Source organism: Geospiza fortis, unplaced genomic scaffold (assembly GCF_000277835.1).
Source record: "Geospiza fortis unplaced genomic scaffold, GeoFor_1.0 scaffold40, whole genome shotgun sequence".
Taxonomy (NCBI): Eukaryota; Metazoa; Chordata; class Aves; order Passeriformes; family Thraupidae; genus Geospiza; species Geospiza fortis.
In genome coordinates, this window is record NW_005054297.1 from 11,124,768 (window position 1) to 11,149,517 (window position 24,750).

At 37.2% G+C, this 24,750-nt stretch overlaps 1 protein-coding gene across 1 annotated transcript in view; it reads right to left on the minus strand.

The window, feature by feature from the left end:
* Positions 1-479: 479 nt before the first annotated feature.
* The window catches only part of KCTD8 (potassium channel tetramerization domain containing 8), a 92,145-nt gene continuing 67,874 nt past the window's right edge, over positions 480-24,750 (minus strand). The window contains exon 3 of the mRNA XM_005415635.2: positions 480-984. Within this exon, the coding sequence (XP_005415692.1) occupies positions 524-984 (461 nt within the window). The 3' untranslated portion in view covers positions 480-523. The remainder of the gene's footprint in view (positions 985-24,750) is intronic.

The window sequence follows — 24,750 nt, forward strand, 5'->3', positions numbered from 1 at the left end:
GAAAGAACACTGTACACACAAAAAAATCACAGATCCAGAACAAATAAATTCAATCCCTTAGACATTTTACGTTTATAGGCTTGGTATCAAACAAGTAATTCTCCAAGCAACAGACAACCTCTTGCTCTTGTGTGATTTATGTGTAATATTGTGCTCATGCAAAATAGGTATTTGATTTATTGCATTAACATTGAGAGAATGTTGGGAATTAGTTCCAAAACCAGTTCAATTGAATTTTAAACCCTGTATGTCTTCATCCTTAGTAAGTCTGAGTCATTTTTAATGGTGACATAAAATGAGGTGTTAACTGATGATTGAGATTTTTTATTTGTTATGTTCCAAAATAATAATGAAGCTCAACAGACTGTGGTTCAAAAACCATCTTTCTTGACCATGCAATTTTTTTCTTTGCTATTATGAAGTGGTTTAGATGAGACACCTTTTGCATTTTTAAAATTTCTATCTTTATATATATGTAACAAACATCAAATGCCTCAGAGATACGTCAGGAAACAGTTGATTACTATAACCCATATTTCTGTAAGAGTTCAGACTGCCAGGGACGTTTGCGCTCTGGAAAGTAATCTGGAATGTGGATTTTTTTAAAATCTTGAATACATTTTCTCATTTCTTCCTCAACGCTCAGCTTCTCACACACCTTCTTTTTGGAAAGGTTTGTTTCTCTGGACTTGCTAATGAGAGTTTGAAAGAGTTCACTGTTCCTGCGTTTGTCTGGCGCTGGCATCCACTGCACCGGGGCCTTCTTAGATGGGCGATCCAGCGTCAGAGTGTTTGGCTGGTGGGCTGTGGATGGCTGAGTGCTGGAGGCATTTTCTTGAGGGGTGCTCGCTTCCGAGTGGCTGTCACAGCTTGAGGTGGACAACTCGTTACAGGAAGTCCCACTTTCACTGCCCTTGTCCAAAACTTTGTCGTGCTTCCTTTCTTCATGGTCTTGTTTGGGGGAAACTGTTCGCTGAGGGGGCCCTAATAAAAAGTAGGAGAAAAAAAGTATTAAGCAAGCACTGCTTTACACATAAAACTGATCAAATACCATTTAGAAAAACATGATTCAGAATCTCAGCTAGCAAAAGTTGGTTTCATTTCCTTGTAGGCAACAAAAACTATACCCAACTGGTAAACAAATTGAAGGTCCAGTCCTCAAAATTCTCACTCCTAAAAATGTTTACAGCAAGAATAACTTCACTGCCTGTGTCAGAATCCAGGTAATGGAGCGTGCACGATGGCCATAAATTAGCTGCACTGGAAATCCTCGCACACAAGTTTAAATGAACTAGTTTGCTATTACACTGCAAGAAGTTTATTGTGATAAATTAGATTTGGTTGTATAAAGGAAATACTACTGTACAATTTGCAAGCTCTTCACTTGAATAAAAATATTCCAAGGACTTTGAATTTAATTTTTTTTGGAAGCTCTTAATTCACTTTCCCTGAACAATCTACTGATACTGTGCTCTGCAGATGTCAAGTCTGCAGAAGCTCTAGACAGAAAAAGGAGTATTAAACCTAGGATAACAGAGAGATCACTCACTGCTGACAGAGTCTTTAGGGTTTTGGGGTTTTTTATCCTATAATTATCTCACCACACTTCTTACTGTCAGTTGTTACCCAGACTTGGTGCAAGCTCAGAATTCAGCTGTACGCCTCCTGCTGCACAGGTTGGCAGGGAAAAGGAGGTTATGAAGTTTTGGGTAAAGAGGCACTCTGCCACGGCAGGGGGAGTAGCCCACCACCCTCTTGGCAGGCACTGCTCAGCAATTCACATGCATGAAAATCAGATCTAGGCTCTTATTCCCTCCATATATAATTTTTGTTTTGAAGTCTTATGCAGAATATGAATGTGAAAAATAAGTGGTAGCCACTAAATCTGTACAATAATTTTCAGTTTTGAAGTCTTATTTGAAAACTCCAGCTGTGAAGTGAAATGATGCTATGCTGACATCATATAAATGTCACAATCTTAATTTAGGACACTATCTAAAGATGACAGAAATATCTATGGAGTTTAGGGGTTTTGAAATGGACTAAAGTATTCACTAAAGAGAAAAAATTCAAAGATATCTAAGGATCTAAACGAAAACAGAGTGAGGATTTAGTGGCACTTGTTTTTTTCCTACAAATCCTAAAGGCATCCAAACAGGTTGGGTACCTAAATATCTTTTGAAAACTTGGTTATCCCTACAGTTTATCCAGACACCAGCATCAGTTTACTGCCATTGCCAGTACCAAAACTCAGAGTATGACAGCTCTACCTCGGGTCACTGGGACAGAGTTGCAAGATTTTTGATTCACTTAGCATTTTGTTGCTCAGAATTACAAATAAGAAATGCAATTACAATTACAAAAAATGCAGAAGCAATTTGAACACCCCAGTGGTCTTTTTGACAGTGCAGTTTTGTGACTCAAAGGAACCTAAGAAGATTGCAGTATTTTATATGAGACAGGGAAAAACAAAACAAAGCAACACACAAAGGAAAAGAAAGATTAGTCAAACAATAGCAGCATTCAACAACCTGCTTTTCTTTTGTTTTAGCCAGCATCCCAGGATGTTGTGCCCCATTTCTGTAGTCCATCTAGAGAAACCCATGAATAATCAAGAGCCAAAGAGAGACAACAATCCTACAGGGCTAGTAGTTACATTATGCAGAGTGAAAAACAGAAGCAATTTTCTACTTCATTATATTCAACCCAAATATTTAACACATGGCTGCAGCGATTTCCCTCCTCCTTCTCTTTCATAAGTTTGATCACCTTCTTAAATAGATTTACATGCCTTCCTTCTATTGTTGTATCTAGCATTTCATTTCATACCTCAAACAATTATATGAATATGCTAAATTGAGAGTCAGCTGGCATTATTGAACTACTCTGGCTTTGCAGCATGCAATTATCAAACTGAGTCGTTAATCAGACAGTGATTTCAGTATTGTTACTCTGATTTTCAGTAACATGATTAACATCAATATCTAATCTAGTTTACAATCTCAGCTTCTTCAAATATAACAACACACTCTATGACTAAGAAACTAAAGCTTTTTGTTTGCAGTACTCAGTAGTCTTTAAATCTCTTTCCTGCCCATTTCTTTTGCTGCAACTTCATATATCAAGATGTTATTTCTTGTTGGTTGCTTTGTACTTAGTTCTTTATTGGTACTCCTCGCTTCTCATGGGCTCAAACCCACAATGTACTAAGGACCTATTTCAGAAAAGCACATTGAAATACACCTTCAAGAATATAAAAAAGATCCATTTCCTCCTATAAGATTATTCAGGAGCATGACAGTAGGCAGGTATTTAAATGCTTTTTTGGATCACAGCCCTTAGGTTCAGTATCTTACAGCACTGAGTTCTGTATGCTCCACTGAGTTGCCTAAATTCACAATGACTTGAATTGAAACACAAGTTTGTCCCACATCTCCCCTTTTAAAAATTAACAAATCCTCCCTCACAAAGAATTCTTTATATACCTATGCACTGCTTTCTCAGTAGTGTGTTATTAACAGAAGCAACAGTTCTGCTAGAGGGGGGATTTTCCTCACAGTGTTTTCTGCCTGCTGAAACCCAATAGAATTTTAAAATATATACAGAAGGATCTACAAAAGATTTATTGAATTTTCAACACCAGGCATTATTGGATAAATTTAGCTACATTTCTAATTCAAAAATCATCTAGTTATTGACCTTTTTGCTGCCACACTTTTCACTGTACCTCCTCAGCCATTCCAAGATAACACCAAAGACATTCAAGTAGTTCAGTCTACCTGAAACTACTTATTTTCCAGGAGTGCAGAATAGCTCTTAAAAACTCAGAGAAGGTATATTTGCTCCACTGTGCACACAGAATCATAGGATCATTTAGGTTGGAAAAAACCTTTAAGATCATCAAGTCTAATCCTACCCTGACACTGCCAAGTCCACATGTAACGCTAAAAAAATCGCTGACTTGCAACCTGTCTCTCCTGCTCCTGTCTGTTCCAGGACCTCCACCAGCTGCTGGTTCCCCAACTTGGAGAGGCTGAAGTGAGTCACTGCATCTCAGTCCACTCCACCTCATTCTCCTCTGCAAAGATACAGAGGATACAAAAAGATTCCTTTTGCCCTCTCCACTGCCCAGTTCTCCAAACAGCTCCCAGGTAGCACTTCTCCTCCAGGCAGTTCCAACAGACACTTCTTTTTCCTATAATGGTCCTATCTGGCTGCGTCTCTCATAGAAAATTAGAAAGTGAGCTAGCTCTTTACCTGGGCTTACTCATCACCTCTGCTATGGTGGTATCATGGTTTAACCTCAGCCAGCATCCAAGTACCACACAGCCACTTGCTCACTACCCCACGAGCAGGATCTGTGAGAGAACCAGAAAGGCAAAAGCCAGGGAACTCATGGGTTGAGATACAGACAGTTCAATAGGGAGAGCAAAAGCTGTGCACACAAGCGAAGCAAAACAAGGAATTAATTCCCTGCTTCCCATTGGCAGGCAGGTGTTCAGCCACCTCCAGGAAAGCAGGGCTCCATCACATGCAGCGGTGACTTGGGAAGACAAATACCATTGTTTCCAATGCAGACCCCCTTCCTCTTTCTTCCCAGCACTTTACATACTGAGCATGATGTCACATGGTCTGGAATATCCCTCTGGTCAGTTTGGGTCACCTGTCCTGGCTGTGTCTCCTCCCAGCCACCCACACACCGCCAGTCCCCTCACCAGTGTGGCACTATGAAAAGCACAAAAGGCTTTGGCTCTGTGTAAGCCCTGCTCAGCAATAAAAAAAACATGTTATCTACCCTGTGTTCACCACAAATCCAAAACACAGTTCAAGCCCCTGGGAGGAAAAATCAATTCTACCCCAGCCAAATCCAGGGTAGCTGGGGGCTACTAGACTCCGAAATCTAATAGACTTGAAAGAATATCTCAAAGACATTTCTATGATCAGGAAGGCATATTATATTTACTTTGACTGTATTTACTCCTCATCTGTGTTGCTCTCTGTGCAGATTTTAGCCAACATTTCCTGAGAACCAACTAATAAAAGAATCACTCTCAATCGCTAGAAAATATGCATAGGAAATTATCTAGAAACTTATAAACTTAATTCTCTGACGTGAAAGCATGTTTCTATCAGTAATGACAACCAAAACAGAAACCAGAAGAAATTCTCTCAGACTTCCTGGTCAAACAGTAACTGAGCAATAGAGCTCCAGTCAGAGAAAGAACAGGCCAAAACCACAGCAAATCATACAGTGGCCAAAAACTATTGGCTGAAAATTGTAACCATATATTTACATAAATTGCTGCAGATATTCATAAAGTGCAGTCTGAATAACTATTTTAACCAATTTTAGCTCTATCTCCTGCATCAGAGAAAAATACCACACTGGAAACATTAAAAACATAAAATAATGATATTCTGCTTGTCTATATTTCAGTTTTTGTATACATTTATTTTCTTAAATAATTGTACAGCAGTTTTAACACAAAAGAAATTATATTCAAGCACTGTTACCACAGAAGGACCTTGCCAAGAGATAAGAACAGGATGGAGTGATGACAGGATGGTGCTGACTCCAGGCCTGGTGGAGGAAGATCTGGTTAGCACATCCTGGGTAATGTGTCCAGGCAAGAATTCCTGCCGGGGCAAACTGTGTAAAGAAGCAACTTGTCATATGCATATCACATACGTGCATCAAAGATGACCCCAAGTTATGGGGCAGATGGTATCTCTGACCACCAATAATCACTGAATCCCCCTGCCAAATATGCCTCCATGGATACCTGGAGCTTGGATAGTAAAATAAGCCACCATGGTGGGATCTTGAGATAAGATAAACGTGGTTCTCCTGTCCAGGTGTTACCTCAGACTCAGGGGCAGGCTAACAAGGCTGGGGGAGAAGGATGTATCACTAACAAAGGACAAAGAGAATGCAGAATTTGGAGGCCACAGGGCAAGCCTACTCAGCAGTTATGTTGAAGTCAGCTCCAATGGGGTAAAAGTTCTGGCAGGGGGAAATTGTGACTGCCAACTCATGTCCCACCAACCCAAAAGAGAAAGACTGAGCATGGGACTAATTAGCATTAGAAGTGAGGAAATAATTTAACCAATAGAATAAGAGAACTGTGTAGACAATAAAAAGTTTTTAACCACCTTGGGACCCTCACCACCAAGAAGTCCAGGGTGTAGAATGGCCAAGAGGAAGATGCTGGATTTATGGGTGGTGACTGTCTTCTGCTTGTTCTCTCTCTCTCCACTCCCCTTTCCTGTTTATATCTATATCTCTCTACCTCACATTTACTGCTAAATTAAATCTGTATTACTGACTTTGGCATATGGACTCATGTGCATCTTAATTCGGGCAGAGGCATCTCTCATCAGATCTTAACAGGCTTGTAGCTCAGAAAGTCAACTACATCCTGGGCTGCATCCAAAGCAGCATGGGCAGCAGGGCCAGGCAGGGAATTGTGCCCCTCTGCTCTGCTGAGACCCCACCTGCAGTGCTGTGTCCAGCTCTGGGACCCCCAGCACAGGAAGAACATGGACCTACAGGAGCAAGTGCAGAGGAGGCCTCAAGGATGCTCAGAGGGATGAAGCACCTCTCCTAGGGAGTCAGGCTGAGAGAGTTAGGGGTGTTCAGCCTAGAGAACTGAAGCCTCTGGGGAGACCTTTTGCAGACTTCCAGTTCTAAAGGGACTACAAGACAGATGAGGAGAGGCTTTTTAGCAGAGCCTGTTGCAATTTGACAAGGAATAATTATTTTAAACTAAAGAGGGTAAAATTAGAAAGGAAGTTTTTGCAGTGAGGGTGATGAGGCACTGGAACAGGTTGCCCAGAGAGGTGATGGATGCCCCATCCATGGAAACATTTAAGGGACTGGGACTGTTGTTTAACATTTAAGCTGGATGGGACTCTGAGCAATTCAATGCAGTTGAAGATGTCCAACCTTCACTGCAGGGTGGGGTTGGACCCTTTCAACCCAAATAATTCTTTAGGATTCTCCTTTCTTTGGTCAAATACCTGGTTTCCTGTATGCACAGTGTCAGATGCATGAATTAATTTCCTCACTCAGCTACTTTATTCCTACAGTGTCTCAAAGATAATTTTTTTTGTTTATAATTCAGTTTATTTTTACTGCAAAATGTAAAAAAAGTTGTGAACATATGCATAGACTGCTGCAGTTAGCTATTTTAGTAATTACTGTGTTGAAATGAATAATGGAAAATCTTAGCTCTGGAGTACAATAGTTATAGCTGGATGCAAGACATGCAGATGAGTTGAAGATGATATAAAAAGGGTCATTTGGGAAAAAACCATAACCAACACTTTATATGTGTTCAATATGCACCATCTCAATCAAAAAGGATGAAATCTACTGAAAACATGTTATCTTTCACTGTTGTTTCAGAAAATATGCATAAAAGAAGTGAACTAATTTGAGTTTTATGAATTCCCTTGCTAGCACTATAAAATAAAGCCTGTTTGTTGATTTAAGTAAAAACCCAAACCAAATAAAAATCAAACCAACAAACCCAAAATCTTGAGTCTTTCTGTGATGTAATTTTAGTAAAAAAAAGTTCTTGAGGGTATTTTTTCTTCACACTTTCCTGTTTCTTCAAATGTACTTAAAAACCCAAACTCAGCTCTACTTGATAGTCTATTGAATTAATTAAACAATCCAATTAATTAAATCAGGTCATTTGAAATGACACAGTCATAAACAAAACTAACTCCTGCATAAGCAATACATGTTTTGTAAATATGTTATATTTATTGAGAATTTCAACAAACATCTTTAAGAACATTTTTTCTTTCAAGAGTATCTTCAAAAAATTGCAGCAAAATTGTTATCAAAATAATGATGTAAAATACTGAAACAGTAAATAAATTTCATGTTTCTAGTAGATTGAATAAAAATGAAAATAGGAGCGCAACAGGGTTTTAAACTGACAGTATATTGGATGGTTCAGGAACATAACAGCAATGAGAACAAAAGTTATTTTTATTTTTATCTGCAGAAGAAATAATATCTAATTCAACAATATTATTTGCAATTTGATTCATAATTTTTTCAGTATGTGAATTATACATGACTTTGTTTAAAATGTGATTTTTTCCACATTAGGAAAAGACATTTCACATAAGGAAAAGTCCTTATTTTCAGAGGCTACACGGGACCTTTAGTCTGGAACACAGATATGTTAAACCCCTGAATGAATTTCTCCTCCACCTCTTGTCTCAAAATTACCTTATAGACAGAGTGAATGTAAGATGAAACCTATTGTGTTTTATGATTTAATCTTTAAAATCTAAATAAAATTAACTATAATTAATATACAATTACAGAAAAGAATACTCATCTAATCTCACATTGATGACTTGCTCATCTAACATATCTACGTTTTTTATTACCTTTCACCAAGACTGGAAGTATAACATTAAACTGAAAGCTTAGAGAGAAGTCACCTGTGAAATCTGATGACAGATTATGGCTACTGTGGGAACACTTTCATTACCATAAGTTTGAGTACTTAATATCACACTTCAATGCTAAATTATTACCTTTTATGTCTAATTTCACTTTATTTATAAAAAAGATTACTTATAAGAGCTCTGAAAGGATAGCTCTAAACCCCTGACATTTTCAGTGGCATATTAATGGTATTTCCAGTTTTAGAAGAAAATCCTGTTCTTAAGAGCTCAGCTCAACACATGAATTCACTTTGAGACCTGCACAGGACTCAGCTGGACTCTTACCACTAGATCTGTAGGTTAAAACTGTACCTTTATGGCTGGCAAATTTACAAGGTGTTTCCTGACTACTGCAATCTGTCTTATTTATCAAAAATCAAAGCTAAATCCACTTCTTGGACCTAGCAGTAAGAGTTTATGTGGGTTCAACTCCATTCAGTTCGTCAAGAAAACTTCACTACTAAGTTTAGTTATCACAATTTACATCTCACTCAGTTCTGGGGGACAAGGGATGAGGGGAGAAGGCCATGTCCCATTGAATGTCTATTTTAAGGCTAATATGCAGGCCTACATATGAATTAGGTGGTGTGCAGTCCTCAGCTGTCCCTCTGGCCATGGATGAACTTCATCCATTATGAACACAACAAACAAACAGTGCTAAGAACCGAATATACAGTGTGAGAAATATCTAAATGCTCTTGACAAGCTCTGCTCTAGACAGCTTGCACTTATGGGAAAAATTGAAGAGCTCAGCATAGAAATTTCCACGAAATAAAACTCTGCGTAGGAGTCCTTATGCTGTGTGGCATCAAATTGCTTCAAGTAAAAAAGCATTCAGTTTCCAAATTGGGTTTCATCTGGTACAAAATTCCAAACCACTTCTTAAATTAAAGGCTTGATCCAAAGAATGCTTAGTACATAATAGCAAAGTAATTTTGAGAAAGGAGGATTGAAATTTAGCCTTTCCTATTTTCTTCCTCCTTTGAGATGAGTGACACATTGCTATGGATAGCCAAATGCTCACCCTTTCACATTTTTTGACCCAACTGGGTCTTGGCAATAGTCAATGCAAAGTAGAATAGCTTCAAAAAACCTGAAAATAATGTCCCTTTCACTTTCAATTACTTCAGGGTAAAGTATCCATTTGAAGAAGCAAGTTGACTTCCCTCAGGCATAAGGGAGAATTAGTATCTGTGAGGCTTTGACTTATTACTGTGCTAAGTTCTGAACTCTTGGGTAAAAGGCCAGTGCTGTTGACATACCAACTTCAGCACTTTGAGCAGAACCTGAATTTTATGTGATTTAGGAAAGCCAAGCATGTTGGCCTGCAAATGAGACTGCTACAGAGAGGCTTGTGAATCTCAGCAGGGCTTCTCTGACATGAAGAATAGCACTTAGGTTACTCATACTTCATCAAAACAGTTTTGTAAACATGCTCTGTGTTCTGGCAAAACTTCAAATTCATATCTTCAGGCCATGTGAATTGGTTTGGCCTCACTAATAAGATGATTCTGAGCAGTGAGTCCAAAACTGCAAAAAATTTAAAGAAAGTTTTAGACATAACTGTTGATCGCATTTAAATCAAAGACAACACACTCTGTGACCTTAAGTTAAACAAAATTAATTTTTAAAAAAAGGTGGTTCATTCTAGTGTGAATGAAACAAAGACCTTATAAGAAAAACAGTTTAACAGAGAAAATAAGGTGAAAAAATACTGTCTCTTCTTGAAGAAAAAAAAAAGAATTATTTGTATAACTTTTCTGTACTTTACTCAGAAAGCATATTTTTATTGGCCTCCCTAGACAATTCATCTTAAGATGAAACGATGCAAAATTACTGCAGATAGAATTTTAGTCCAAATATTTGAGAAAAAGCATATGAATATTATGTTCTAAAGAATACTTCACCACAGACTTAATTATCAATTTTGATAGAATACAGAACCCATAATAATAAGCTAAAGAAATTATGAGAAAATTACAAAGAAATCATGATGATTATAAGAGATGAAGGCAAAATATACTCCTTGATTACTTGGAACTGCTTTACTACATTCAGAATTTAATAGGACATGCAAATTATCCCACAATATTTTCTGTCCTCTACAAGCCCATGATGCATCTCACATGCTTTGATTTCAACCCAGAATTTCAAAGTGTGAACTGTACACCAAAGACTTCTTGATAATATTTCAGAGTACTGAGATTTTTAGGAGTGTTTATTTTCTACTTCATGGATATTTCAATAGGAAGAATACGTCTGTGATTGCACTCTTGATGAAGCCTCTTATTTAAATCTCCTTACCTGCCATGGAAAGATAAAAGACACTGTGTAGCGACAGCATCTGTACTGGGCATAGCTCCCACAGGGGAAATTACCCTTTAATAGTGTTAAGCTTGATGGTGTGTGAATGGTTATGTGGTACTTGAAGTGAATGAACCAATTCATCTTTCAGATTAGAGCCACATGCCTGTAAGTGATAAGTGCTTTGTCTCAAAAGAAAAAAAAAGAACACAACAACATAAAAATATTTTACTGTCACATTTACTACCACCTGATGTTAAACTAACTTCTAGAAAGGGTGCAGTAGAATGAGTGAAATAAATCAATGAGGAAAATTTCTTTGCTTCTTTCCAGTTAAGCCATATTCTCAATATTATCATTATTCATGACATAGACTGATTAATATATAGAGAAGGAACTATTTTTGTTATATGGAATGACAGAATAATAAATAACAAATCCTCTGTGCCCAGCCTGAATTCATGAGATATTTCACCTGAATCTTGTTTTGAACCAACACACATTCTTCCATTTGTTACTTTTCCAGCTCAGTTTTGTGCTAGCCCAAACAGTACTTAAATAGGAGAGAGACAGGGAAATTCTGACATAGGCAATTTATTGCATTCCAGTAAAACCAATGAAGAGACCACAATTTTTTATTAAATACATTAATCTGAAAATTCTGAAGTCATTCTGCAAAGTGTCTTGTCTAGGCAGATAAGCTAAAGATGACAGGAAAGACCACTGGTTTTCATACCCAACTGCAAACAGAGTCCAGTATTGAAGATGGTATTTTTATTTGTGAAGTTAGAGATGGCTATGACATTAAGGCACTGCTGGATATACAAGAAGAAAATGAAAAGTTTGGAATAGGAAAGTTTGGGATAGATAAGACAAGCTGAATCTGTAGCAAAATATTCAAAGTCAGGAAACCACCAATACTGCCAATATCCACTCAGTAAGTATTGTGCGTGACAGATTTAGCCATTTCTGGATTACATCACTAGGTCAATATTTTCCAGCCAAAGATGTCAAACCTCCTGTTTACCCTTGAAGAAAGCACTGTTTAGCAAACAGATTGCAAAATCTTCTGCAAAATCCTAGAAGCAAAATTAAAAAATCTATCCCAGCTAAAGGAATATTGTAAGGTCACCTGCCAATTTCCTAGCAGGCAACACAAACTTCCAGAGTCAACCAGATGGTTCACATTTTCTATGTTACATTCAGGGTAAATCATCACATTCTTCAGTGGTGGTTATATGCTATATCACTCTTCATTAACAGCAGAGCAATAGCAATAAAATACACCCTTTTTTTTTATTATACTAGCAGCAGTATGGTTGAATGATTTGACTATTTTAGAATATAAGTAATTTGATATAAAAGTATTTGACATTTAGAATGGTTGAATTTTTTTCTCTCTCCACCTATAAAAATATTTTTCCCTTTCCCAAAATCTGAAAATGTAGGTACTTAAAATAATTTTGATGCTTGAAGGAGAATCTCAGAATTGAATGCATTGGTATACATGACGAATGAATACAGCTTTTATAAAAACATGCTTCTTTCATAACTTTACTTGTTACAGTGAATAGGCCCAAATGCTTTATTTCAGTAACATCTTGGCAACATCTGGCAGATGTGCTTGTCATTCATTTACAAACTGTAGTCAGTTAATGTTCAGCTCTGAACTTGTATTTTTTTGACTCATTATTTTTGACTGGTTTTCAGTTAAGAACTAAAATATTTTGTTCTGACCATGAGCAATGCTTATTAGTTACCTTTTAGATGCAGTATTTTCCCTAAAAGAAATAGCTAATTGATATTAAATGCCACCAAATTTTAAATTTGGCCTTTGAAAGTCAGCAAGACTTATCTAGTGATGCTCTCAAAACACCACAAAAAGGAGTTAGTGGAATGATCAAAGGCAGGATATTTGATTGTGTTGCTATTGTAAATTCCCTTAAGGCTTTGGTGCTTCTTTCCTTAACTAGTGCTGGGAGTAAGTTTACTTTGCTATTGCCAATCACTTGGAGAGTTCCATGACACAGACCCGTCTTCCAGTTTCTACTTTAGCCCTTGCAGCTAAAAGCAGAAGTACCTTCTTTTTATTTCAACACCTAGGATACTGGACAGTACCAGAGAATCTCAGTGGCAAGAATGCTCAGTGTTTTTAAGCTGCTCTTTCATAACCATTTTCTTCATCTCAGATGCAGGCTTGAGTTACAAAAAGGAAAAAAAAAATGATTAAAAGCTGACAGCATACTTGCAAAAGCTCTAAAAGGGCAGAAGCAACAAAAAGAAAGACAATCACTCCACATTACAGAAATATGTCCCAAATGCATCTCCCTCCCATGACTCACAGGACAAACTATAAATGACTGCTTAACCTGTGGGATTAGATTCTCAGTTCTATTTCTTATTCTATTTGGTATCCTCAGATAACATTCAGACAAAGTAGCTGTTGAGCTGGGGAGTGATACTGACTTCTATATCCCTGTTTATCCCTGATATAGGCCCCCATTCCCTGGGGGTCCCTCTGAGGTTGCCCACTGCTATCATTCCCCTTTCTCACCTTCCCCTTTCTTCTAAGAACATATTTATCTGCTGGTCAATCAGGCATTTCAGTCTGTAGTCAACCACATTACTGGCTGCTGCATCCTGCTTTGTAAATATTAATATTGGTTGGGCATCTGCTCAAGTGTGAAATAGTCTTTTAGCCACCAGGTCTGTGTTTGGCAAAGCCCTTATCAGACTTCTAAGCAATGTGAAGCTGAATCTCTTTCCACTCAGATAAGCAACACTCTTCTTTGAGCCACTAACATTTCTTTTTTCCTAAATTAATTTTAAATTCTCAGCTGTCAGATGTGGCTCCCTATGTGGCCACATAAATGTTTGTGCCAGAACAACGAGCACCGGAGGGAGGATGGGAAAGTGCATTGATGGGAAAGGACTGTACCTCCCAGCGATGGCTTACAGCAATGTGAAACATGCATGAAGCAGTTACTCGCCGCCTTCTCTCTCACACACACATGTTAAATATATCGACTTTATAATGTGCCCAACAAATACAGTTTACTTTCAATAAAAGTACACATGGAATGTAAAAAATGCCATCTCAAATAAGGTCTACCAGTCAGAAACATATTTCAGTGGAACTTCAGGGATTCAGTCACATCCACAATCACTGCTTCTCTTAGAGGTTGCAGCATGAGTTAAAGCAGAGGGAGAGTGACCAACACAAATTTCAGAAATATTTATTTTGACAGTTTCTTTGTAGGAAAGTTTATTCCTAACTTATTGGCACAAACTCTCCTCTTTGGGGATGGCCAGTGGCCTCAGATACCTTGTTCTAACAGTATGAGCAAGAGGAAAAAAAAAAACCAATAAAAAAGACAGGATCAACCATGATGTTTGTGCCTTGTTTCCCCATTCAATTCCAGATACTACACTAGCAGTTTTCACTGATAATTTTTATTTCTGTTTTGCTGAGTATCATCTCACATAACTTTTCTGCGTCAATTACACTGTCATTTGCTTTAAAAAAACAGGAAATCTTCATTTCTTTCTTCCAGCTCTTTCAATTTTCTTTTTTGTCTTTCCTTCTGGCATGCAAAATATGTGACTTCAGAGAATGTGTATAAGACATGACAATAGGAAGTTGTCAAAACACCACGCACTGTCTTTGGCCTTAAAAAAAGTCATATGTTAAAGAATTATTTCAGACTTCAGCCACCTTGGTGGCTGAAACAGAATGATAACAGGCAATAAGCAAGAGCAAAACAATGGGAAATGCAGACTCAGTAACGTTTGGTTACCAAGAATTGGGCAAAATTGGGCAAAAATCCACAGTGAATTACCCTAAGGATTGAAGCATTAAGACCAAAACAATTCAGAATATACTCAAGGTCATATTTGTACAGTTTATGCCTTTTCTTGCTGGTCCCTGGGATAACAGAAAGTTCTCAACCTGCAAGAATTCTGTGAAAATACCAGACATGCTTGCTGAAAGCTTTCCTTAAGTAACAGCTCTGGTCATCAGTGAGGTCCTTCTCACTCCAGTGTATGCAGCATGAAGCACATTTGAGACTTACATTTCAACTACAGCAGTGCCATTCCCCTATTTTATCATTCAGGTCTGGTACATGAAAAACTATAAAGTAACACAAAATTATACATGTGGGGCAGTCCATCCTAAACCATGTAAACACATGCCAGTAATAGCAACTCACTGTTTTAGATCCAAATTCCTAGATCACCCTAATGGTATAATTCAAAGCATTTGTTTAAAGCTAAGGAAAGTATGAATATACATGCAGAAAACAAAAATTATTTGTGATCTCTTTTTAAGTAAAAAAACCTACTCAATATGTAAGGGATAACGAATTCACTTTGCACAGAACACTTCATTTTTCCTCTGCAAAAAGCAGAATAGTTTGTAAATCAGTTGTATGTTAAAGTATTATATATGCGTATGAACAAAGTATTATGACTATATAACATAAGCCCATAAACAGATAAAAAACCCTGGAGGATGAATTCATCAAATGAATTCTTCTTGGGAAGCAGTGAAACAACACAGCCAAGCAAATTGAAATCTGTTTGTGATGACAGTTGAGGTGGTACTTCTTTCCTGTCACCATCCAGCCAAAAAAAAAACCAAAAAATGACCAGTGTATGTGCCTTAGGACTGGCAGGGGAGAACAATGTAACTTCAGTGACTCAGATTTCCAAGTGCAATCTGTACAGTGATATATCAGGGAAAGGGATATCTGTGCCCTGCTCATTTTTAGTATTCCCCAGAAAGGAACCTATGATAAAAATACTCCTCTCTTGCTATATTCACTGGCCTCAGTCTTCCTGTAGTGTAATATTTTGCTTCCTACGTACTTGTTTTTCCTCTATTTTGATTCCCTTATAAGCTAAAAAAATTTAACCAGCTTTACCAATGGTAGTGTATCTTTCCTATTCAGCTCTACATTGAGCTTTTAAATTCAAGGCAGTTACCCTGAACAAATTGGTTTTCTTGCCTGAAAATGTAATTTTCTTTTGCTTTTCAATGTCAATATTAAAGTCAGGGTTCTTCTGTCTCACTTCCCAAGTTTCTCCACCTGTAAAATGTAAGTTGTCCCTTCGGTAAAAAGCTTCAAGACCTGCTGCTGAAAATATTAAATGACAACTGGATACTAATAATTTATTAGATTAAATTGTGCTGGTTTCTTACAGAATAAATTCCAAATTTATTTTGGGGTTATAGATTAAAGTACAGCTGGACCAAGAGAAATTAAAATCAAACTATAAACTAGGTAACAGTTTAATCTCATGTGACTGTAGAAGATGTCCCTCTTTTATATTCTTACTATTTCTGGTCTGCTAATGTGTGTGGTATGCCACAGTACTATTGTGCATTGACAAATTTAGGAGAGCAAAGGAAGTCAAAATTCTTAGTAGAAAAAATTAATGGAAGCCCAGGGATTACAAATTTAGTTCTCCAGGATACTTCTGACTGACTTTGATTTTCACTCTACAGTCAAAAGTTTATTAAATTCTCCCTTCCATTTTTTTTTTAACTTAGACTTAAAAATTGTAAACAAATGTTGATAAAAGGAAGAAAAATATGCTGATATAGAGTCCTACATTCTTCTCACAAGATGCTGTAACTTGCACATTTCAGATCTAGCTTTTGTGTGATGCTTAGTGTGCCCAAAGGGCAGAGCTTTAGAGCTGCCTGTATTCCAGGAAAGGTCACGGATGGCAGATTCGCACCGGCACGGACTCTTAGCGACAGAAGGAAAACTCTGATATATCCTTTTATTTCCCCATGCTCAAGCTTCAGGGATCCACAAGTGGGAATGGTGCCTGCACTACAGTGCTATTCCATTGCTCTAGCTGTGTGGTTTTGTTAATTATACTAACATGAATTAAGGGTCACAGTCTTGGCTATAAGTTCCATTTCTTTAGTGGAATTTTAAACTGGATTTTGTGAACCAGTCATGAAGTGCTTTCTGACACAAACATCACCAACTGTTCCTTGTGTTAGAACAAAGATCATTCTTCACAGAAAACTCAATACCTTTTTGACTGTACTTTTCAACCTACTGTCAATGATATCATTTATATTTTACACTCCTCAGTAGATGTTCATAATAAGAAAACAGAAAACACAGGGTTTTTTTTATTATCTAATCATAGCTGAGATATTACATTTTTTAAAATATATTAGGGTCAAGAGGACAATTGTTTCTTCTCTTGCTTAGGGTAGGTTTTGACTTCTTTTGTTTTAAGATATGTTTTTTTCTTTCCAGTAAGTGAAATGCTTGTATTTTTAAAAAATAATGTAAAATAAATGAGGAAATCCATATAAGTTAAAGAAAAAAATAATCAAAGCTTTTAAGAACTTTCCACACTTTTGGAAATCACCTGTTTTTCTTCTTAAAACTACCTTTCTAAGAAAAAAAATCCATGTACTTAAAATACTTTAACTTTTGATGAAACATTTTTCACTGAAAAAATATTACAGTGTTTTTTTGTGAACACAACCTGTGCTTTAAATATATTTTCCACATCTTGCATCACTTTACAGTAGTTTCTGACACAACTGAAACAATAATTCCACAGATTCCTTTTGTGATATTTGTCTGAAGCTATTTCAAAGTCTTCAAATGAAAGAATAGAAGGCAGAAAGTGGAAAAAAATGGAGTAATTTTAATGTGTATGATAAGGTAGTTAGAATAAGGGTATCTCTAGATTATGCAGCATCTGTGGTTAATACAGATGCAGTACTAGAAGTACAGATACAGAAATACATTCCTACTAATGGCAAAATATCATATAATATATCCATACAACAAAAAATGACACTTATTTCCTCAGCAGGTAGAGGCAGCCAATATTTCACAATCATCACCTCCTTTGCTTCCTACTGCTATTGTTGCACTCAATAATGAGATTTTCAGTTCTGCTATTCATATGGTTGCCTTTCTTATAGCACAGCTCAGATTCTGAACACAGTCACACTGCTGTGAATCCAGCTTCACACCAGCTGTGTTGATGAAGGTGCTCTGGTCTTCATCATGCTCACACATAAGAAGACAAGTCAGGTTCTGTTGTCTCTCTTATTCCTACACATTAACCTGGATATGTGCAGGACAGACATACTCCTACATTCAGCAATGCTACAGCTGGACTTGGAGGTTCTCAGCTCCCTTTTAGCATCTGCTAAAACCTCTTGGTTTCCAAAAAGTTGGAAATGTTTTCACGGCCATCAGCAGAAAAATTTGTTAGATTTATGTTCTGTACTGGAACTATCGCGTTTCCCTTGCAGTTCATTTTTTATAGTTTCTTTATTTAGATATGTTTTTTAAAACATAGCTGTTAGAAAAGGATTCATAATTTTTAGATGATGAATTATTTTCTGCTTTGTAGAACAACCTCAGTAGGCAATCCAGGCACAGACACATGCTGACAGCTAAAAGCCTGGAAGCAGGGAAACTCTGCTAGAATTTGCAAGTGTTTCCAGAGTGAAGTGATAGCTGAGTTGAGTTTCTTAGGATGACATGCTGCACTTAGCTATCTAAGTTCAACAACATACGCCTAAATCTTCTCTTCTTGATGTGGATTTCAGTTTTACCTTAGCTGGAATACAGCTTAGAGATATTTGCCACTCTCCTGTCATGTAAGCAATGAAAAATTTCAAGTTTTATCCTCCTCATGTTTCTTTGATAAGGACTTTACTAAGCACATCAAACATTTCAGTTTAATGATAAAGTACAAGCAAAAACTTATGGCTGGCAAGTGAATGGGTGACTGCAAATGGTACATGCAGTATCTGACCTGAGACAGAGCTAACAAAAATAACACTGGGTGAAATCCACACAAAAATCCTTCTTTAACCAGGACATAAGTGTCCACAAGAGTGTGCCATGCTCCTTTTCTGCCCTGCCTGCCACTGCTGGTTCCTCATGTCACTGGCGGTGCCTGTCCAACGCTGCTCTGATGAACATCCATGCAGGACAAGGGGCACCTGCTTCCTGCAAAGAGGTCCACGAGGGTGGTGGGGCCAGACATCCTGCTCATGTTTGACACATGGCTCAATGTGCCAGGTCAGCATCACCCAAGGCAAGAGCTCTTAGGGAAGGGGTGGGAGCTAACACTCTCTAGGGAGAAGCATCCATGCTGACCTCAAGACAAGCTGCAAACCTGCTTCCCACTGCCTTCTGCTCAGGGACACAAGCTAGACCACCATGTCAGTTATACTTATTATTTTCACTTGAGCATTTTTTCAGAAATAAATTAAACCCTTGCTTGTATCAAGGGACACCCTGAGAACGGGCTCAATTTATAGAGAAGCAAGTATTGTCTGATGTGCATGGCTTCAAACAAAAGAAACAGTGATAGTCACCGAATGTCAGTCTGCAGCATTAAACCTGCCCCCTCTGTGAGCAGCATGTCTTTTCAGGATTAACAATTTATGAAGTTAACGCACATGTAAGTATGCAGCCGTCCTTTTCTATTTTTAATAACCAAAAAGAAAATGTCACCAAGTAAAGGAGAAAAAAGCTGTTTCTCAGTTGGGACTGTACAGAAAACAGTGGCAGAGTTATTCTCTGTGCTGTAAAATGGTACTAACCAATTTTATCATAGAGCTTAAAAATACCAGATAGACCAAAAAATTTAAACTCTCTTTATTTTGCTTTTACATTATTATTGAAGTTTTCTTTGAAAGAACTTATTTTAACTTGGATTATAAAATGATTCTTACTCCGTGTGTAGCTTTGTATAAAAAAGCATTAAAAAAACCTACTTGAGATATTTCACTATTTAATTGCATTTTTTTTCTGTTTTACACAAGACTTAATACAAACAATCCCTTACTTTTCTGGGCATTTATGTAGGAAGAATCTGTAAGTGCTTTGCAAAACTACATACATGAAGGAAAAGCATTCAGTGTTTAAACGCAGTAGTCCTCTGAGGAGGTTTATATGTAAATGTGTATTTTTCTGCTCGCCACCAATTTCTTGGACTTTGGTAATGGATGTGCTATAAATACTTTGATAGGAATAGAATCTGCAGCTGCATGGAAAGATGAATTTTGAGCAATAAATATTTTGCTAAAATATCAGTACAATTTCTCACTCATTTGAAAAGTATTGTGAAACTTGTGCAGTAATGATCTGTAAAAAGCCAGACAAGAAGAGGACTTATACAGGAATACAAAGGTGGCCACAGATTTGACTACATGGGAGATGAAGATGAAAATTGAATCACTGAACTAGAGAAAAGTGGGTTCTTTTGTTCAGAATCATACTTGAGATGAGTCTCATTTAATATCTGTAGTGATGACCTTCGCAAAGAAACATGACGCAGAAATGTGGTGACACAAAGTTGTAAAACATTACAAAAGTCATACTGAAAATGAGGTGATGCTGAAGATCTAAACAACAGAAACAGGATGAAAAGTAATGGTACAAAAATGCATCTTGGAAATTATCAACAAGAATTTCTTCTTTAAGCATCTGTGTGGATAGAAAAGGAGAGCAAAGAATTGGTTGAGTTAATTGATCATAGCTCCCCTGAACAAAGTAATACAGTCATTAAAGAAGAAGTTGTATGCAATTCCAGAACATAACAAGTGAGGAATACCCAGAAGGAAAAACTGTACCGCACTGCAAGGTACAGGTAAGACCTGACCTAGAATACTGTGTTTAATTATGGCTTCTCACACTTATGAAAGACAATTCAAATTAAAGAAAGTGCTTCTAGCTTTTTTCCTCTTTTTGTTTTACTATTTTTTATTTGAAAGTCCAAAAGAAGAAAAAGCAATGAAAACAGAAATGACAGTGTTTGTACAAAAATAGGTTGATTTTAACCAATTGTGAGTTCAGAAGCTTTATAACAAGCCAGAACAACAAGGTTTTGCAGTTTGATTCGTTTATACACATGTGGCTGTTTGAGATAGTACATATTCAGTAAATTGGGAATTGCCTTCCAGACACATCTATGATGAGATCCTCAAATTAGCTCCAGTTTTGGTTAGGATCTGCATAGATAATTTTCTTATAGGTACTTCTCAAAATCATTTGACAAATTAAGGCGAAAGAAACGAACAAAATCAAAACCACATTTTCCTTAAATTGCTTGTGTTGTGGGCTGACAGATTTTCTTTCTGGGAGTTGCACACTTAGAGCTTTGCAGCTCAAACCCACTCAGTACACCAGTGAGGGCACCAGGCAGAATTAATCTTTCCCCCCTTTGCCCAACATACGTTGCCTACAGTGCAATGCACCAGCTTACAGAAAAATGAATGCAACCTGCTTTCTGTCATGACTCACAATGAAGCTGGTCAGTTATACAAAACCCAGAATTTTATAAATCCTGCATTCTGCCCAGAAAAACAAACAAAAAACCCCAACCTAGCAGGTCTTCCTAGGAATGTGTTCTACAGCTGGAAGTAGCACAGGCATTGTATACATGGTGCTACAAACATGGTGATTAACAGCCAAGCTCTCAGAAGAGCATGTGGAATCAAGACACTGCGCCATTCTGACAAGACAGGGCTGCAAAATATTTTGGATGCAGATAACAATAATTTTCCAAACCAAAAAAATATTGCACAGACTTTATACTGGTAGGAGACAGGCTGAGACTGTGTGAGAAGATCTGCTAGATTGAAACAACTTTTATCATCTATTTAAAACTATATATGCTGCTCTTGATCTTTTGGAAACTGTCTTAACAGCTCTGTTTATGTGTAATGATAGCAGATCCACCTTTTAGTGAAACCCTGCCATCATAATTGGAGAGTATGTACCCAACATGCTGTTGATTTCATAAGACTTCATCACTTCCTTGGCTGTCAGTCTCAGCAATTGCAGTGTTATGTTCCTTCCTCCCACACTGTAATTTCTTTAGCACAGGGCAGGCAGTGGAGCATGATGTTTATGCTGCTATCTCCACTGCTGCTGCTACTTCATCGAATGCATCTGTGATACAAGTTGCTCAACCATTATGAGAATAATAATGTATTATGAAGCAGGCTACTTAATATGCTAGAATTATTCAGTAATGGTATTTTTAATGAATATTTAATTTCCATCATCACCACAATTTGCATAGAGCTGCCTATAAGTCCCAAATAAAAACAAATAATTGTAATCCAGAGTCATTAGTGCTACAGTTATGAAGTCAGCTCATACATATGAAAACCTTTATTGTTTCAGAAAGGTAAGTCTTTTGGGGTTATGTTAATAACCTCCTTCCTGAGCTTATCTGCATTAAGGATCAATTACTGTGTTTAGAAAAAATTGTATACTGTGTTTACTTCTGGGACAACATGTAACATACTTGTCTCCTTTGAAGGTCTCAGCAGCAACTGCATAGAATATTCACTGCCACCAGACCCTGAATATCTGTCCATTGAAGAAGAACATTTAAACTTTCTTCCATATTCCTCTTGAAAAACACACATTTATATTTATACACCTGTGCTATGGTTCCAGGAGGGAAACTTAAGACTTAAAATCCCTTTGGAAGCCAAAACAACATACCTTTTTTGTAATATATTTATAAGGCAGATACCTGCATTGGCATACACCAACACGAGTGGTCATTAAGAGGAGCAAAATTCGAGGGACATACATAAACAGCAAGGGCAGACACTGTCTGATAGATTTTGCTGAAGGGGGACAAACGATCTAAAGTTTAAACTCTCTACTGTTCCCTTTGCACCTCTGGAAGAGGTTATTGCTCCCTGAGACAGTAAAGAAAATAATGTGCTGGCACCTCTGGTGCCTCAATTCACAGCCTGATAACCAAATCTATAAATAAAACAACATTTCAGTGTTGCATTAATAGATATCCCTTTTGTTTGGTTCTGACATTGTAGATCAGAGATGTTCCTTTTATCAGTGAGATACCATGTATTTCTAATGTAAACAACAGTGCAGCCTTTTAATTCATATTTTAGAAGTTGTTTTGCTCAATAATCCTGTAGTTCATAGATAATATTCTTGGTGAGCAGGTTTCCTGATATGTAGCAAATATTCTACCCATAACAGAATATATGTAATATGATGATTTTATATTCTCTATAATTTCATCATTAACACTTACTGAAAATTAAGAGAAAATGTAGATAAGTATAGCACCTAATTAATTAGCATCACAGTGTGTGCAGAAAACACGACATAAATGCAACATATCATATATACTATGGAAAGCTATTGTGGAGATTATCTCTTATGACTTCTATTGGGACACTACATATAGTATACAAGATTGTGCCCAGGTAAAGTAGTTTTCATTGATTTCACTGATATCAGTGCTGTTATAACTGTTGAAAATATCCATTTGGACTTATTTTTATTTTTCAAAATTTAGGTAGCCCAGTCCCCCATTCACTACTCCGCACAGTGTCAATTTTCTTCAGCCTACAACCTAAATTATTGGAATACTGTGAAATCTTTGAACTGTGGCATAAGGCTGAACTGTGCAAAGAAAACCTCTACAGAAAAATACATGTTAATAAATAAAAGAAAACTCATAAAAAACTCTACCGGGTCAAGGATTGGCCAGATGCTGTAATTTTTGGCAGTGTCCCCTGAACAATGATATGCAATGTCAACAAGCTCTTTTTCAGACAGTGTTTGGGCACAGCTTTAAAGAGAGTGTGGGTCAGGGTCTGTTCTCACAAGGTCAGTTGCACATGGCCACAGTGGTTTTGGGTGAAAAGATGTTTAGTGTATAAATGGGGACCTTTTGTTTCAGAAACAACTTGGGTTTTTTAAAGTTGGTACAAAGAACACAGTACAGACAGCCAAAATTGACTTAGCACTTGCTTCTGCTTAGCTTTCTTCTATTTCTTTGCTGAGAAGCCTAAGAAATAGTTCATGAGGGATCAAAACCACACAACCTAACTGGTGTTGGACAAGCACTTCTGCCTGTATCTGCTTTGCTGTGTTCTTCACTAGTGACCAGCTGCAGAGACAGAGCTAACAGGCATTACATAACTCTACAGTAGCTCTGACACTGAGTTAAGCTTTCCATAACAGCCCCCATACCTTTAGTGCTGCAGCGTGCTGCAGTCCCTCTTCTGAAGTCTAAAGATACCTACAGGTACAAGACACTTGGGACAAGAAGTGAGGGAACAGTAATTTCTCCAGTGGTATCTCCAAATGCAACACATGTGCATCACAGTTTAGCAAGACATTACAGTTGAAATCATTAGGAGTTTCTCGTTGCAAAAGGGTTGGGAACAAAGAAAGCAATTCTAGCTTGAATGCAGATTTGCATACAGGAACCTAATTTATCAAACTGTGGGATGTATTTTGGAAGAAGAGAGAATACAAATGAAGAAAAGGAGAAGCAAATTTAAGATTATTGTGCCTTGCAATTACATACATCTTTATGTCCTGTACTTATCTTCTGACATGTAGAGCTTCTATTTTCCAAATAAAACACCTCAATATCTTAATTGAAAACAAATATTTTGAAAAACAGAGGAAGAAGCATTCCCTAATCCTGTAAAGTGATATAAAGCCAGCTAAGAGCACAATAAGATAAGGAATACAGACTAATTGGTGATAAAATATCAATATTCCAATAGATGTATGCCTGCAGTCCATTAGATTTAATTAGGCTCTCTCAGCAAGCAATAAATCATGTAAAAGATGAACTGAGAAAGAAGTCAACTGACTGCTGGGAAACACTCATAGTTTGATGTACCAAGGCTAATCTTTAGAGTAAATTAAGAACTAGCCCAGACACGTTAAACTGAGAATTTGAAAAAAAGAGCAACGTCTAATATTAGTACAAGATTAAGAGATTACACAAAGGCACTGTTGATCTACTCAGGTTTTAATTATGATATCACTTACTGATATAATTAAAAAGTATTAAGAAAGACTCAAATGAAAGGAAGCACTAGACTGGAAAACTGGGCTGGTTACACACAGCCCCATTCTGAAAACCAGTAACAAATACTGTGCAGCACGTGGA